At 46.7% G+C, this 15,098-nt stretch overlaps 1 protein-coding gene and 1 long non-coding RNA gene across 3 annotated transcripts; one reads left to right on the top strand and one right to left on the bottom strand.

The window, feature by feature from the left end:
- Nucleotides 1-6,494: 6,494 nt before the first annotated feature.
- On the bottom strand, nucleotides 6,495-8,816 carry RPS19BP1 (ribosomal protein S19 binding protein 1). The gene is made up of 4 exons (XM_083832130.1): nucleotides 8,692-8,816; nucleotides 8,413-8,544; nucleotides 8,118-8,215; nucleotides 6,495-7,144 (listed from the first exon to the last, which is right to left on the bottom strand). The coding sequence occupies exons 1-4, from the start codon at nucleotides 8,738-8,740 to the stop codon at nucleotides 7,010-7,012; spliced, it is 414 nt and encodes a 137-aa protein (XP_083688256.1). The 5' UTR covers nucleotides 8,741-8,816; the 3' UTR covers nucleotides 6,495-7,009.
- Nucleotides 8,272-13,601, top strand: LOC310897957. Of its 2 annotated transcripts, none has more exons than XR_014582852.1 (2): nucleotides 8,272-8,317; nucleotides 12,368-13,601. It is a non-coding gene; the product is annotated as an uncharacterized lncRNA (long non-coding RNA). The 2 variants fall into 2 exon arrangements; XR_014582853.1 differs by lacking the exon at nucleotides 8,272-8,317 and adding an exon at nucleotides 8,956-9,749.
- The last annotated feature ends 1,497 nt before the right edge of the window (nucleotides 13,602-15,098 follow it).

Genomic DNA, 15,098 nt, shown 5'->3' with positions numbered 1-15,098 from the left:
CTGTATCCTGCTAATAAGAGCTTCGGGGTTTGGGACATGCCCTTTACAAACATTGTGTGTGTGTGATTTTTTTTCTCCCCCCCCTGACACCCAGATGTAGTGATACCAGCAGACTCCTTAATCCCTGCTTGGCCTGCCAGAGGCAGCTTTGGCAAGTGGACACGCTCATCCTTCCCTGGGGAGTTAATATTCCTTCTCACTCGTACTGACATGACCCAGCAAGCCGCCCAGCTCAGGCGCCTGCACGTCCCAGCCTGGCTGGTGCACACACCCTGGGCAGTGGCTTCAGGACCAGCGCTGGAACAAGGGAGGGAGGATGTCTGTGTTACTTACAATATATTTTATTTTTATTGTTTTCCTGCCTATTGCAGCCTTATGGGGTCCTGTTTCTGGCTTTTAAATCCGCAAGCTAGGACTGCAGTCCTTGAGCCCTATTAATTTCCCCATCCATTAGAGCTGGTGCTTGGGGATATTCAAATCACAAAGACAAGGATCCCCATTAGGATTTCAGGCTCGTGCCACATGACAAAAGGTGTGGGTTAAGCCCCTCACCTTGCGTTTCATGAACCAGTGAGTTCCTTGTTGCCTGAGCAGTCTCAGCTTCACGGGAGCATCCTTCCCTCTTCTCACCTCCCCAGCAAATGCCCTGACCGATACACGCCATACAAAGAGGAGGCACCACAAACTGGCAGGTCCATCTCAGTCCTGCTTTACGTGCTGCTTTGCTCTTCCAGGCCTTACTGGTGACCACATGCAGGCGGGAGGGACTGCTCTGTTTTGGGAGGTAAAGCAGCCTGATGGGTTTCCCTCAGATCAGCTGGACCTGCGAAGCTGGGGATGGGGATGATTAGAGGCAGGAGAGCCCAATGAGCAGGATAATCTTGCCCTTGATGGGCCAAATCCTTAATGTGCTTGGGCTCAGCTGAGCCACAGAAAAAAAATGGTAACCTATATAAGCAAGTGGCTTCTCTCTACAGGGCAAGTCCCTCCTTTCCTCCCCAAACCAATCCCCCTGCCCAACCACCTCCATTTCCCTTAGAGCCACTGCAGCTGCTGCTGAAGCTGGGCGGCAGGCTGGGCGGTGGGGGCAGCAGAGCTGCAAGCTCAGAGCTGCTTTGCTCTCTGCTGTGAATCCCCATGTGCCTTTTACAGGACTTCTTGCAGGGCACCCAGAAACCTGCCCTCTGAGAGCAGTTGGTGGCTTTATTGTTTGCCCAGGCTCCGAGCTGGCAGCTCTTCAGAGGCAGCCAACATGGCACCCTTACGCAACGCCTGCTGGGACGAAGCTGCGTTTCCATACTTCGGTAAGATTTTGCGCTGGCTAAACATCAGGGCTGACTTTTTGTGTTTTAATTCATTCTCTGGAGGAACACCGAGGACACTGTCACATTAAAACCCCAACCGGGGGGAAGCTTCTGAGCAGCTGCGAGCTTCCTACCCGCTGACTGAGTTCAGGCTTTGCAGACCGTAGGCTCTGTCTTCCTTTTCTCACAGCCTCTCTGGACAAACGTGCTTCAACCGAATCTTTGTGGTTACCATACAGGATGATACAACATCCAGAAATAGATTTTGGTGCATGTAACGGGGGCTTTATCTACCTAGAGGAGGCTTACTCGGAAACAGCAGAATTTCCCCAATCTATACCATGTAAAAGCTCACTATTTCTAGCTACCTTCCTCTTTGCTCTGCCTTTAGAGAGACCCAGGTGCTCGTGCTTCTCTTTGCGGACATAAAGAGGAAACCACTGCTGCTGACAACTTCATCGCTTGCCCATGTGGAGAACCAGGTGCACCCCTGCAGCGCGCTTGCAAAAATAACCCCCCGGCTGCAGCTTCGGGGAAGGAAGAACGAACAACAATAAAAATCTTCTGAAGAGGTTTTGCCCTGGCAGAAAGCCCAGAAATAATAGCAAGGACAGGCTGTCCTTCGGGAGATGAATGCTCCCTCAGCGCTGCCGAGCTGGACTGGTGGAAAGAAAATGTAGGTTATTCCGGCCGAAACGATTTCATGGAGTGGTAGTCACGTCACAGCCTGCTCTGCCCCGGCCCCAAGGCCATGTCATCTCCAGAGATGAATCATGTGCCTCTTGAAAAAAAAAATTCTACTCCCTGTCTTGCCCATGTTTCCCACAGTCTCCTTAAGTATTGCCTCACTGTTTTATTTTATTTTTTTTTGGGGGGGGATGTGGTTCATCTTCTGTTCTTGGCATATCCATATACCTTCCCTGTGTTGAGAAAGTGTGCTCTCTCATCCCTCCCTGCTGTGTGGCCACCCTTTTTCTCCTGTTACTAAATCTAAGTCAGCATGGGCTTTTGGTGGGAAATCTATAAGTTTTTGATCAGAATAACACCAGTTTTATCTTTCATAGTCTTAGGCCTTCAGGAACAACAGGGCCTATATTGTCCTTCCTATCCACTGTCCAACATAATTGCCATCTTGTGTGCACTTAGTTTTTCTTAATACAATTCAAGCAGCTTCTGAGACAACCTACCTTCCTCTCTCCTGATGTATTCACAGCCTTGCAGTGCAGACCAGCACATACGCTCCTGTTACACCGCATTTCCCATGCAAAGACAGTCTTGGGATCTTACCTCTTGCTGGGCCAAAAAAGCTCATCTTTGCTGAATTTCCCATTCAAGCCGTTTAGTTGAGCCATGTGAATTAACACTGACCTAGACAATATTGTTTTGGCTACTCAGGTATCCCAGGTATGCCGTCTTTGCATTATTTTCAGTGCGCTCATGCAGTGTCACAAGCCGCCAAATGAAGCTCGCTCTACCCACAAGCTCCTATTTCCATATTACATAGGCGCATGTTCTCAAAGTAATGGCTGTCTGCCTCTCATTTCTCCTTCAGCGGCCCTTTTTATCTCCTTCACGTGTTCACACCCTTCAGAAAAATGGCCGGGAGCAAGATCCAAGCACAGCAACCATGTCAGTTTAATTTATATGGGGCAGAGTCTTCTCCGAAGCACAAGCTTGCCTTTGTGCCGCCTGTGTCACTCCTCTGCATCTCCGCTGCAGTGCATGGGCAGGCAGAGAGAGACACCAACCCCTTCCCTCCAATTAAAGACAAGTTAGCCAAGGAGATAAATAACAGGCCTGCTTGGCTGGGCTATGGGTTAGCCCTGCCAACAGCTTATTCATTCAGAAAAAGGTGCATGTAACCCCGTAGACAGAGGCAGGACAACCTTTGTGCCTTTTATTTTCCCTGCCCCCAACAGTTAGTGGTTGGCACAGCTAATCGTGTTTAATGTAGCTATGGATAGTCGTGCAGACCTTTAATCCGTCTCAAACCTACTAACCTTTCAGCCTGCGTTGGCTCGAGTGCTGTATTTTGAGCTGTAAGCAGGCATTAGGCAGCTTGCCCCTTGTTACATTCCTCATGTTCAGTTGAATGGATTGTTCTTGTCTTGAAATGAGAAACTTCCATGTGCTTCACCTCATTTATTTATTTATTTATTTAGTGAGTTATTCAGGGCAGTGCTGCTCTGTGCTCTTTTTGCAATAACCAGTCCCTTACCCAAGGCGTTTAGGAGCCCATCAGCATTGTAGGTGCTGACACTGGATCATCAGCAAGACCAAAACGGAAGTGAACCCTGAAAAAGTAGCCCAGGACTGAGATTCCCAAAAGTTTTTTAAGATCCCTCCCCCTTAAAAAAGAAGTCAAAAGGCTTTTTCAGCATTTTAAGCCCTGTTTGCTTGAGCAAGTGTGACGGGCTGCCTTGGTTTGTTTGCACCCAGGCTTGTTCTTGCTGTGTCATTTGAGGGAAGAAATCGGTTAGTGTCCTGGGCAGCCCCATTTTATTAGTTTACATTTGCAGTTCCCCCCCCCCCCCCATACACCTATACATTGATATCACCTGTTGTTGCTTTCCATGCTAAAAGAGCACGGACTTGCTGATACAGCAGAGGCCGTGAGCCACTCGGCTTACACCAGCTTGTACCTGTCCAAACAGATTTTTCTGTTTGCTTTCCACTCACATAACAGAGGGAGCAATAAAGCCATTAACAGGCTTTGTGAATCTTACTCACGACAAGCCAGTCCGACACCGAGCAGCTGGGAACCATTCTTCCTCCTCTAAACCGCTTCCCTGGAAAGGTTCTACCCCATTATTAACGCTCCAGAGCCTGTATTTGCATTTATATTAAAGCTGCTCCTTCCCATCCCGACTCCCTGCTGCGTCTGGGTGGGGATGCGCTGTAAGATGGCACCCTCCCTCCTGCCCAGCTCAGCCACCTCTATTTTTTTTTGCTGCAGGATGCTCGGCTGGTGTCGCAGAGCTGGGACGAGAGCCAGCAGCCCGATGAGCTCAGCCTCCCCACGCTCGCAGCTGCGCGGGAGAGAAATGCCGGTCTGAGGGCTGCGGCGTCTTAGCTCCCAGACTGGGAACTGCCCAGGTCGGAGGAAGGGTAGAAAAAAAAATCCCTGATCCCCTCTTCTCTCTTCTGGGGGGCAGCAAAGTGTGGCTGCGAGCAACAGAGAGATGGCACGCGCTGCTCTGAGATAGCAACCTCCTGGGGGCCCCGCCTGGCTCTAAGCATGAGTACTCCATGCTATAGATGGCTGGGGTGTAGAAGATGCTTTGTTTTATCTTACCACCAGGCACATGCAACTGGCTGGTACCTATTTCCCCCTTTAGCTTGAAGATATTCCCCTCAGGGGCCAGTTCGCATCCTTATCTACCCTGTTTGCAGATGGCACTGCTGTTATTCTTTCCTAGGAGCTCCAGCTCTGTGGGAGAGGGGAAAAACCAAGGCTAGGACATGCCTGATCTTTGCCTTTGACAAAGATGGTGGTTTATCTAGAACCACTCACTCACTTCTGCTTGCTTTTCCTCCCTCCTGCAAGATAAGGTTTAATTTAGTTGAGGTTACTGTTGGCTGTACAACCAAGTTTGATTCCATCTGGCACAATCCGGTCTGACAGGTAGCTTTGCCCTCTCAAACGAGTACAACAGCTCGTGGCATATAGCCGCAAGTATGATGATTACTTGTGCTGGCCCTAATAGCCTTCCCGTCCTGTAACGAGAGCTCCCCCTCAACTTTAAAATTCCCCATATCTGGGTGGTGTTATCCTTTGGGAAAACTGCTCTGGGCCCCGCTTTAAAGTTCCTCGTTGACTTTGAAAGAACAGCTTTCCTCTTTGCTTATGTTTGCAAGCAAACAAGCTGGGTTTTGTACAAACAGAGCGAACCACGTTACCCTAGCGTTCCTTTCTGTGACAACAAAGCTTTTGCTTTCGTCGAGCTGCAGAGGGGTGGCTCAGCAGCTGAACAACCACGGAAACAGGGGTGCGTTGGAGGAGCTGGTAGGGGAGGTGCAGGGGGTGACAGGAAGCACCTCTGGAAGGTCAGAGGAACTGCTGAGTACACACAGCAGCTGGCATAGAGGGCAGAGGTTTTAAAAAGACATATGCTGCATACGTATTGTCCTTAACTACTTTTTTAGGCGTTCTATTCCGTTCTACACATCTCTCCATTTTGGGAGTAGGAACAAAACAAAGAAGAGGGGAACTGGTCTTTGAACTGTTTTATTTAGCTGCAGATGGTTGAACTGATCCTATTACAAGAAATCCCCTCCCACACGCTGTTACACAACTTCCAGTACACAAACATTAGTATGTTCACTATTTCCCCTGTCTGGACATTGTACATCTGGGTGACCTTCCCTCTCATGCAAACAAGAGGGAAAGAACACAACAGAGGCGACACAGACTTAACAGGATGCACCAGGAATTACCATCAGATGGCAGGGAAGGGATACCGAATTCCTTCCAGTGCTAACATCTGAGCAGCAGCTGCTCAGCTCAGCCAAGCCACTTGCAATCAATTCTGGAGCCTAACCAAGGCTTGGCATTAGGCCTTCTCCTTACCTCCGTTTTTTCCAAAGGGCACACACTTCCCATCTTCCTAGGGAAGGGGCAGGAAAGGGCAGTGGCAGGAGCTTCACAGAAGCCATTTACAGTGGTTCAGCAAGGAAGGGCGCCTGGAACAACACTCCCATCTGCTGGGCCATCTATTTGTTGCAGCAAGGAATTCAGCAGTAGTCTGACAGAAAAAAAAAACATCCCTTCAGTCCAGCACCACCGGCCTCTGGTTCAGAAGACTCGATCCTCTGGAGAAGTGCTCCTGGCTATAGGAGCTGGTAGCACCCAGCAGCAGCGCGCTGCTGGGGCAGCTGCAACTTCAGTGGGAATGCTTGGGTTGAAGTATCCAAAAAGGCAGCTTTCCCCCAGAAGACCTCTTTTTTGAAGAGGGGAGGACTGCGAGCAGGCAGAACAGGAGTCATCTCAGTTCCAACCTGTACTTTTTGAAGACCTGAGCATGTCAGAGAGGACTAAATACAAGTGGCAACATGAATCAGAGAGGGGCCGTTCACACAACTGAGTCATCCCAACAACAGGGATGCTTGGATCAGAACAATGACCTGGTCTGTCTTCAGTCACAACGTGTCATAATAATCACTACCACAAAGGCAAGGATAGGCAGCATCTGCAACAACAACAGTTTAATCATATAAAACATACAAAGTTTTTTACAGCGACAAAAAGCCTGACAGAGGCTGTAATGGTAACAGAAACGGCAGGACTATTTGTGTTTTAGCAGTCTTTCAAAGCAACCTTCCTTTTTCGCGATTTATTTCTGCTGGTCTAAGACATTTCTCCATTGAGATGGAGTCAGGCAGCAGAAGCCTTACGTCCTGAGGATGAGGAACAAGGTTCATTTTTGGATTGGTCCACCCTTCTGCATCAAGAACACAAGGCGTGCTGGCTGGAGGGAGATAATTATGAGGACAACGCATTACAAAGCCAAGAGAACGTCCACGTCTCCAGCAACCAGCTCTGTACAGATGCCGTGTTTCCCTGCAAGTCTGACATTACAGTACTCGCTGACAAAGACGCTCATCTCCTGTGTCTCATCTCAAACACACAGAGGAAGCGGTCTGTCCTGTGTTCTGAGCGCTCAGCTGTGGAAAGACTGGAGCTGCGAGAGTCCCTTTCACATTGTTTACAGTGTCCCGAAGTATTCTCTCTCAAATTTACGGAAATCTTCCTCGGTAAATACAGTGCCCTCAGGCTTCTTCTTCGCCTTCTTCTCTGGAGGTCGATCTTTGGACTTCCTACCTCTGTTCTGGGTAAGAACCTTCAAAGGGAAAGGGAAAAACAACAGTCGTTGTTATCCAGACCAAGTCACAGAACAGTGACTTTCAAGCTCACCTTCCATACCCTTGTCATTCTGCTAGTACCCTGCTGTATTCTGGAATGCCTCCACAGAGGAACGAGAGGCAAATACCAATGTTAACCAAAGCAGATCATGGGGACAACAGCAAATATCCACGTAGTATTCAGAGCCAAATATGGAAACCACTCTCTGACAGTAAACTTTTCTGAAACTGGGCTGCTTTTGTCCTGTCTAATCACAGGACAGCCCCAAAACCCAAGAAGTTTGTGGAATTTCCTCAATGTTTTCTAATATACCATTGTGGCCTTTTACAATCTCATGCCTGAGAAACACCGGACTAAACCACTTCGTTTGTGTAAGTTAAAAGTCCCCTTCTCATAAAAATAGCACAATAAACAGGCAGTGTCAGCTATTTGCCTGTTTGACTCCTGGCACAGCACTATCTTTGGGAAAAACCACTGGTTAAATTCTCAGGTTATGAGAAACACCACTCAAGATGCTATGAAATTCCTGCCACGTGAGTCAGCATCATACCTAGAACCTTGCCAAAACAGCCTCTAGCTACAGAGAAGGACACTTCAACAGTAAGGAGAACGTGTGAACCAGTGCTCCTTTGCCAGCTGAAACTATGAAACACCTTTGGTAACTAAGAAAAGCCAACAGTTGCAGCAGATTTTAGATAACATTTAAGAACATTGTGAGGAATAAGATAATGAGAATTTAAAGTTGTTTTGCCTGAGCACACAGAAATTCCCCAAGGTCACTACCAGGCAGAAACTTAACTTTTTGCATAGGGTCTGAAATGGATAATAAAGGGAACTATACCGAGATTGTCAGCTCAGACCCTATGCAAAAGAGTTAAGTTTCTGCCTGGTAGTACCCTGCACTCCTCAGGGGATGCAGACCCCTGCCGGCAAAGAAGTGACAGTCTTACTTGTTGGGTGACAGCTTTGTCTGCCACACATCGTCCGCTCGTCATGTACTGCAGGTTTTCTCTCAAGTGACTCACGGCCTTCTTCTTGTGATACTCCTCTAGACCAGAGCACAGTGGGAAAAACACATCAGCATACGAGGACTGCTACGGGGATGTAAAGCCCCGAAAGAGACGTCGCTGCAGCTCGGGGCCGGGATCAGGTTGTGCTTAAGGGGAGGACACCCTAGAGGATGGGATGGGATGGGATGGGCACACGGGGAGCAGGGCGGGGGGGCTGGATCGCACCGGGACTCACCTATCGCCGACTTCACGACCCTGCCCTTAATCGTGGCCTTGCTCTTCCCCGGCCCAGGCGCCGCCTTCCTCCTCCGCCGCGTCCTGGCGCCGCCGCTCCCCGGCTGGAGGCCGGGCGGGGCCTTCCCGCGGCCTGCAGGGGCAGAGGGGCACGGTTACTGCGGCCGCACGACGAGATAACCATAACCATAACCCCAACCATAACCTTAACCATACCCATAGCCATGAAATTAACCCTAACCCTAACCACAGCCCCAGCCCCCCGCCCCCGCGGCCCCACCCTGTGCCTCCAGCAGCTCCAGGCCCCTCCGCAGCAGCGATGCCGACATGGCCGCCCCCCCGCTTCCGCCTCGCCGCCCGACTTCCGCCCTCACCTGAGGCCGCTTCCGCTCCCCGCGCCGCCGCGCTTCCGCCTTCTCGCCCGGCGTGGCGAGCATGCGCGGGGGGAGGGGGTGGAGAAAGGCTGGGCGGGAAAGGTGCGGCGCCATGTTGGGGCGCCATGTTGTGTGGGGTTCCCTCACAGAACATGGCAGAGGCATGGAGCGCCGTGCTCTTGCTGGTGGCCCTTCCCTCTGTCGTCCCTGTGCACTGTGTGGCCTGGCAGCTGCCCTGCGGGCGCTCCATGATAAACCTTAACAGAGCTGCTGCTCAGAGCCCGCAGCTCAGAGGAACCCCTGCCACCATGGTGGTAATCACAGGGGAAATAATTACAGGCTGAGAGGAAAGGGAACAGCCAGCAGGGCTGTCAGGGTTTGTCTCGCTGAAGCACCCCTCAAAAATAGATTTAACTCCGTGCCCAACTCCTCAGACGCCGAGCTTCACTCTGCCAAAATTTTCATCTATAATTCAGTATTACTTCAGTCTATTTATTTAAAGCTTTCTTCCCCAGTTTTTGCCTCTCCAGGGACTGGATGCTAATATCTGCTAAATTTAGCTATCATCTGAATAAAGCTTATTCAATTATAGCTGGTGCTGGCAGTAGCAAGCTGGTCCTGGAGGAGAAAGAAAGAGGTTTATTCTCCCTCAAATATGTCCTGCAGGGAGAGAGAGATACAAGCAGTGCTCGTTGTTTCGCTCAGTAATGATCTCTAGTGGTGACTGATAACACTTAAACTGGGGTTCATTAAAAGGCATCCATTCTTTGCAGATTGTTCTCCAGGCCCTGCAGATACCGCCTCAACGCGCATCTTTTTTATTGTTAGTTCTCGTCTGAATCTCTGGGTGGTTCCTGGCATCTTGTGTCAGTACCTGGCATTGCTATGGTGCTAATACATCTTCCTGGACAAGACCTATTCGGTGCTTATTCCTGGGAAACATTAACCACCTACTTCCTATTCAGTATGTCAATTCTCACTCATGTTTTTCCTTTTAAAGTAATCCAAACCATTTTATGATTGATTTGGAGGGACAGTCACTGGGTGTGTAGCGCAGAGCACTTCCCAATTTTCTTGTTTTCTACTAAGCCAGTGAAGACTGAGGTTGCTCAGTTCCTGGTTCTATACCAGGTTTGTCCCTCCAGTCACATGAAAGTTAGCAAATTTATGGGGAGACTCTTGTACTTTTTCAAAGCAGATACTGAGCAAGAAGTGATTTAATAGCTTATTGCTGAAATCAAAGACAGCATTCTATTCACTAAAATATTTGTCACTACTTGTATATTCCGAATCTCTTTATTTTGATCAGAGTGAGATAAATGATAGCTGCCGGTGATATTACTGTGGGGAAAGAATTTCCCCAAATACCTCATCAGTCAAACATTCTCTTTTATCCCCTAAAATACAATTTACAGGTTCTTTGTAAGCTGTTCATAGTCATATATCACAAAATATATTCACAATAGCTTATTCTACTGGTTAAACCCTACATTTACATCACTTAACTTTACCAGGCTCACCTAATACATTATAACATATGCTTAGTGTCAAAACTGTAACATCATAAATGTCTTATGAGGGCACCTGATGCAAAAACATCTTCATTACCACCACTGCAAAACACATTTACATTTAACAAATTAGTGTGGTACAAGCTGCACTGATTTATTATCTCATTGTTGGAAAATATATGCCCTTTTTATCTCAAAAGTAAACCACTGCAAATACTATTGTATTTCTATTTCTGTTGTGCCGATTAATAACACTCTCAATTATGTAGGTCTCTCAGAAAATCTGACTCCCTTCTTATTAAATACCTTCAGGAGCAAGAAACTTTAATACAGACAACTCCTCCTTTGACCAGCAAGGCTGAGTGCAGACCTGCTATGATTTTAGTCTGCAATTACCTGCAGAATAAAATTTAACAAGCTCACAGGGGTCATTTTGGTGAAAAGGGAAGGCTAGACACTTTCTTTAACTGCATTTACAGTCTCCTGCATCAGAGTCTGGTCAGGCTCTTAGAGCTAGTTAGTGCACCAAGAAGTTAAATGGATATGCTTGGTGTTGTGTGCGTTCCCCAGGTTTGGATCTGTTGCTGCCCAAAAACTACGCTAAGATCACCGTTCAACACAGGCCATGGATTTTTTAACACTTTGCGAAACCAAGTACCTATTATTAATACATTATGTTTCTTCCACTCCTCTTAACAGGATCTGGCAGCCTTTCTCAGGGGATGGTCATTAATGTTTCCCCTAACTGCATTCGGGCTTCAGCTGTGCTTGGTCTTGGCCGACACGGGGATAACAGCATCTGTCATGTCTCTGTCTGGGTGACTTTGGTACAGCTAATACCTGCTGTGCTCCTGCAGTCGCAGATGCAGGTTTTTCCCTTACTCTTTGACTTTAATAGAAAATTATGCTTACACCATTTTCCTGAAGTGCTAAACGAGATCAGTTTATTGTCCTATTTCAGGAATGTACTGGATTTTGCCTGTGTATTATATGTCCCTTTAAACCTGTATATATGGAGAATTTAGGCATTTGGATCACATAATCTCATCTGCTATATGTCGTAAACCATAAAATTTCCTCTGTTGACCTCAGATTGTTTGCTAACCTGTGTTTGATAAATCTGCTTTGTGTTGAGCACACCATATAATATGCTGTATTTCTCTTTGTAGGCGCTTCCATGGCTTTATCGCTTTCACAGTGAAGATATGTTCCTTTTTTCATCATGATATATACATTTAACTATCACTTTCTTTTACCCAAATCACCGTTGAGAGCAGATGAGCAGCCCTTACAAATAGCTTTTTCCCAACTGGTGTGTTCTCTTAAAAATTTAATGTTAGGAGACTTTGTGTCTATGTCAGTAAAAAAGTAAATAAATTGGTATTTCATTGTACTCTTTAAGGCCTCTGTTCAAATTAAAATTTCATCCAAGAAAGCTTAATCACTTAGTACTCCCTCAAAAATCACTACAGTTAGCTCTTTGAAACGCTTTGGGGACAGAACGAATGTCAAATGGTATTCATTTAAACGTATAACATCCAAATAAATCGCTATCTTAGAGCCTGAATAATCTAACTTGTGATGGCAAAAACCACAGGCACAGCCTTTCAGATGGAGAATGTCTTTGTTTCTGAGAGTTATCTTCGAAAGCTTTCTGCTGCTAATGTTTGTGTTTTATAGCTTTCTTTAAATCTCACGCCTCAGTGGGTACCCGTGAGCTAGCTGGCTTTTCAATTACAAATAACACAGCATACAGATCAGTTTAAGTTTAAATAACTTCCTTATGTGGCTATTATAAGTTCACTTTCTGCTTTATTTCTTACTGCATTGAAAAATGGAAATTTTCCTTGTTTGAATGTGTTGATAGTTTCTGGTTCATCGTGGAGTGACTATTCTTCTCCCTATTATTCCAGGCTTTGGAAGATTTTTGAGATTATCATACATCTGGCCTGTGCCACCTTATTATTATGTACTAAGTGGTGACAAAGACATTAATGGTATTCGTGGTTAATCATATTGCTGTCTGTGGCAGCTCATAATAGCTGTTTGTTTGCTCTTTTTTATGTTCCAGCGTCTGGATTCAGGGGGCTACGTGGGAGTCTCAGCTTGAAGGAACGTTCTGAAGAATGTTAGAAAACAGAAGCTGAGAGCAGCATTAGAAGTAAAATACAACAATTGCAAGCATTCATTTAGTTTAGGAGTGCTTTTTAAACAGTCTTATGATTTTGGGAAATGGGATCCTCATGTTTGAACACTTCGTATTGTCCATACTGACAAATACATCTGCATTTTTTTCTTTCAAAATGAATCAGGCCGATTTTCAAGCTGATTTATAACAGATTTTCACCTCTGTATGTTCCTTCACACGTGGATTATAGAATGTGCTTTGCTTTAGACAGCTGTCCGGTTTCACCACGTCTAGTGTTCTGTATTTTCTCTGGAACTGCAATACATTATGAGGTCTTATTCAAAGCTCTTGTCATTAATATTTATCTGTGTTTGCCAACCTCCAGTGGTTTGTGTTGTGGTCACTGTTCCTGCAAAGAACCGTGGATCACTGCCTGCCCTGTACCTCAAGTACATAGGAACCTTTGTCCTTTAACTCTGTGACATGCCTTTGAAAAGTGATTTGACTTTCTGGTCTACTGTGTTTGAACAAGTGCTGGACAATGCTTTGTTTCTTGTCCTTGCGTGGGTAAGTTTTTAGCTACTGCAGATGGATAGAAAGTCTTTTATTCTGATTTTCTACTGTTTTGTTTTAATCCAGCGCAGATACCTACCTCTTCCATGCACTTTTCGTCCTTTTCCAGGTAACCAAGAAACTGGCTCTGCATCGCACAGCTTCTGCAAATAGTGTTGTCTCAGGCTGAGACTAAATCAGCTTCCCACTGTACTAGATGCTGCAGTTAGAAATGAACTCTGCCCCTGGAAAAGACAGTTGTTATTCTCCTGTACAGATGAGATAAGGAGGCACAAAGATTAAGCACCTCACAAAATATCTGAGGCTGTTGTGTTCAAACCAGATCTTCTGAATGACAACGTGGGAGCTCAACCCAAAACGTCTTGTCTCTGTGTGCTGCTTTTTGGCTCCAAATGGGAAGACAGCCAGCATCAGTACCTCTGCTGAAGCTGTAAGAGCCAACTTTGTGGACAGAGGTAATGTTTTTAAGAACATAAATGTTAAATTTGGGGAAAAAACAAACAAAGAAACTACAAACATACAAGTCTTTCGTTGGAGCTTAGAATACCAGGAGAAAGTACTTCGTTAGCAAATCTTGCAGGTAATAAAGACTTGGTGTCACAAGGTTTTTGTGGTGAGAAATAATGGCAGTTTGCATCCAGAATCACAAAAATGACTGAACTTCCAGTGCTCTCCTACTCTTTATCTTTGCCTGAAGGTAAAAATCTCCTCTGAGGGATGTCTGCTGCTGTTGCTTGCCTCCTAGAATGGCGCAGACAAAGAGGTCTGCAGCTGGAGGTTAACAATTTCCCTTTCTCTTTCCTACCACTGTCCTTAAATGTCAGGAAAGGGAGGAAGCAGTAGAAGGATCTTGACCTTTTCCTTTTGTTTCACCTTTGGTTTGCAAGTTAACTCTTTATTCCTCCCTTACATTGGTTGATTGCTGTTCCTAGCTTGCTTTTGTGCATTAGTCAGAACTACAGATGTTCTGTGCCAGAATCTGTGAAATTCGCCCCCCAAAATATTCCCAGGTTCCCACAGCAAATGGATAGAAATGCAAACAGGGATTTTGAAACAAGGTATTGAGTGTAACATCAGATTCCTTAACTAGAGAGATTTGTAAAAAGGCTGTAGCTCTAAATTCTGGAAGTATAGTGGCCTTTGATAACACAAAGTCTAATTTCTTCCAGGAAGGATGTGTTTTATCCGTGATTACAAAGGAAATAATGATTTCTCATGTAAAGAGTATTAGAGCTGAGCATTCTTAAGTAACCCCATGCTGTGCAGATGTGAAATTGGGGGCTGTCAGTCATTGTTGAATGTGTCTGCTTTCAAAGCAGTGACAAAGAGGTGGAAGGCTGTGTGTTTTGTTCCCAGCCTCTCTGCTCCAGGGCCTTAAAATGTTTACAAGCCCCAGAGCTGGCTCTGGATGCAGCGAAGTTTAGCTAGTTATGCTTGTCACCTACCATTACGGGTTTGGAGACAGACAGGAGATGGGCTGGGGTTGTCACAGGCTTTTGCTGCCTTAGGCAGGCCTCGTTAGCGGATTTCTCTGCTGCTTGATGCAGAGCAGGGCTGCAGGAGCGTTGCTGGCTGCTGCAGCTCCTGTCTGCTCCATCCTCTGCTGGCACTAGTCTGATGGCGGTTCAGTGTCCGAAGGTGTGGCATGTCCCCACTGTTCCCCAGTCCCTTCAGGCTCAGGAAGGAGCCACTTAAGAGATAGCAGGAAGAGCAGGGGGGAGCAGAGGAAGGAAGGGATCAGGAAGGTATTGCAGAGAAGAAGACGGCCCTGGCCAGATCGGTGGGTCCCCTCCCCGGTTGTCACTGGTGTGGGGACTGCGAGCAAGGCAGCATCAAGGATTCGGCTGCAAGCAGCAGGGTGGCTGGCTGCTTGTTGCCACAGTGCACACTTTGTGGTTTCCTAGTATGTATTTTTTCTTTTTTTGTTTATTTTCCAGAAGTGCTCCAAACCACACAAAATTTCATGTCAGGCTTGCCCAGATCAAGGAGATGTTCAGTCCTGTGGCTGGCATGCTGCATTTTCCAGCATGGTGCCAGACCTCTCCTTTCACCCTGCTTTCACTATTCTTCCCCCTTCATTCTTCTTCTTCTTTCCTTGCTT

The sequence above is a fragment of the Anser anser genome, assembly GCF_964211835.1.
Source record: "Anser anser genome assembly, chromosome: 1".
Taxonomy (NCBI): domain Eukaryota; kingdom Metazoa; phylum Chordata; class Aves; order Anseriformes; family Anatidae; genus Anser; species Anser anser.
This window is presented reverse-complemented; position numbering and strand designations above follow the sequence as displayed.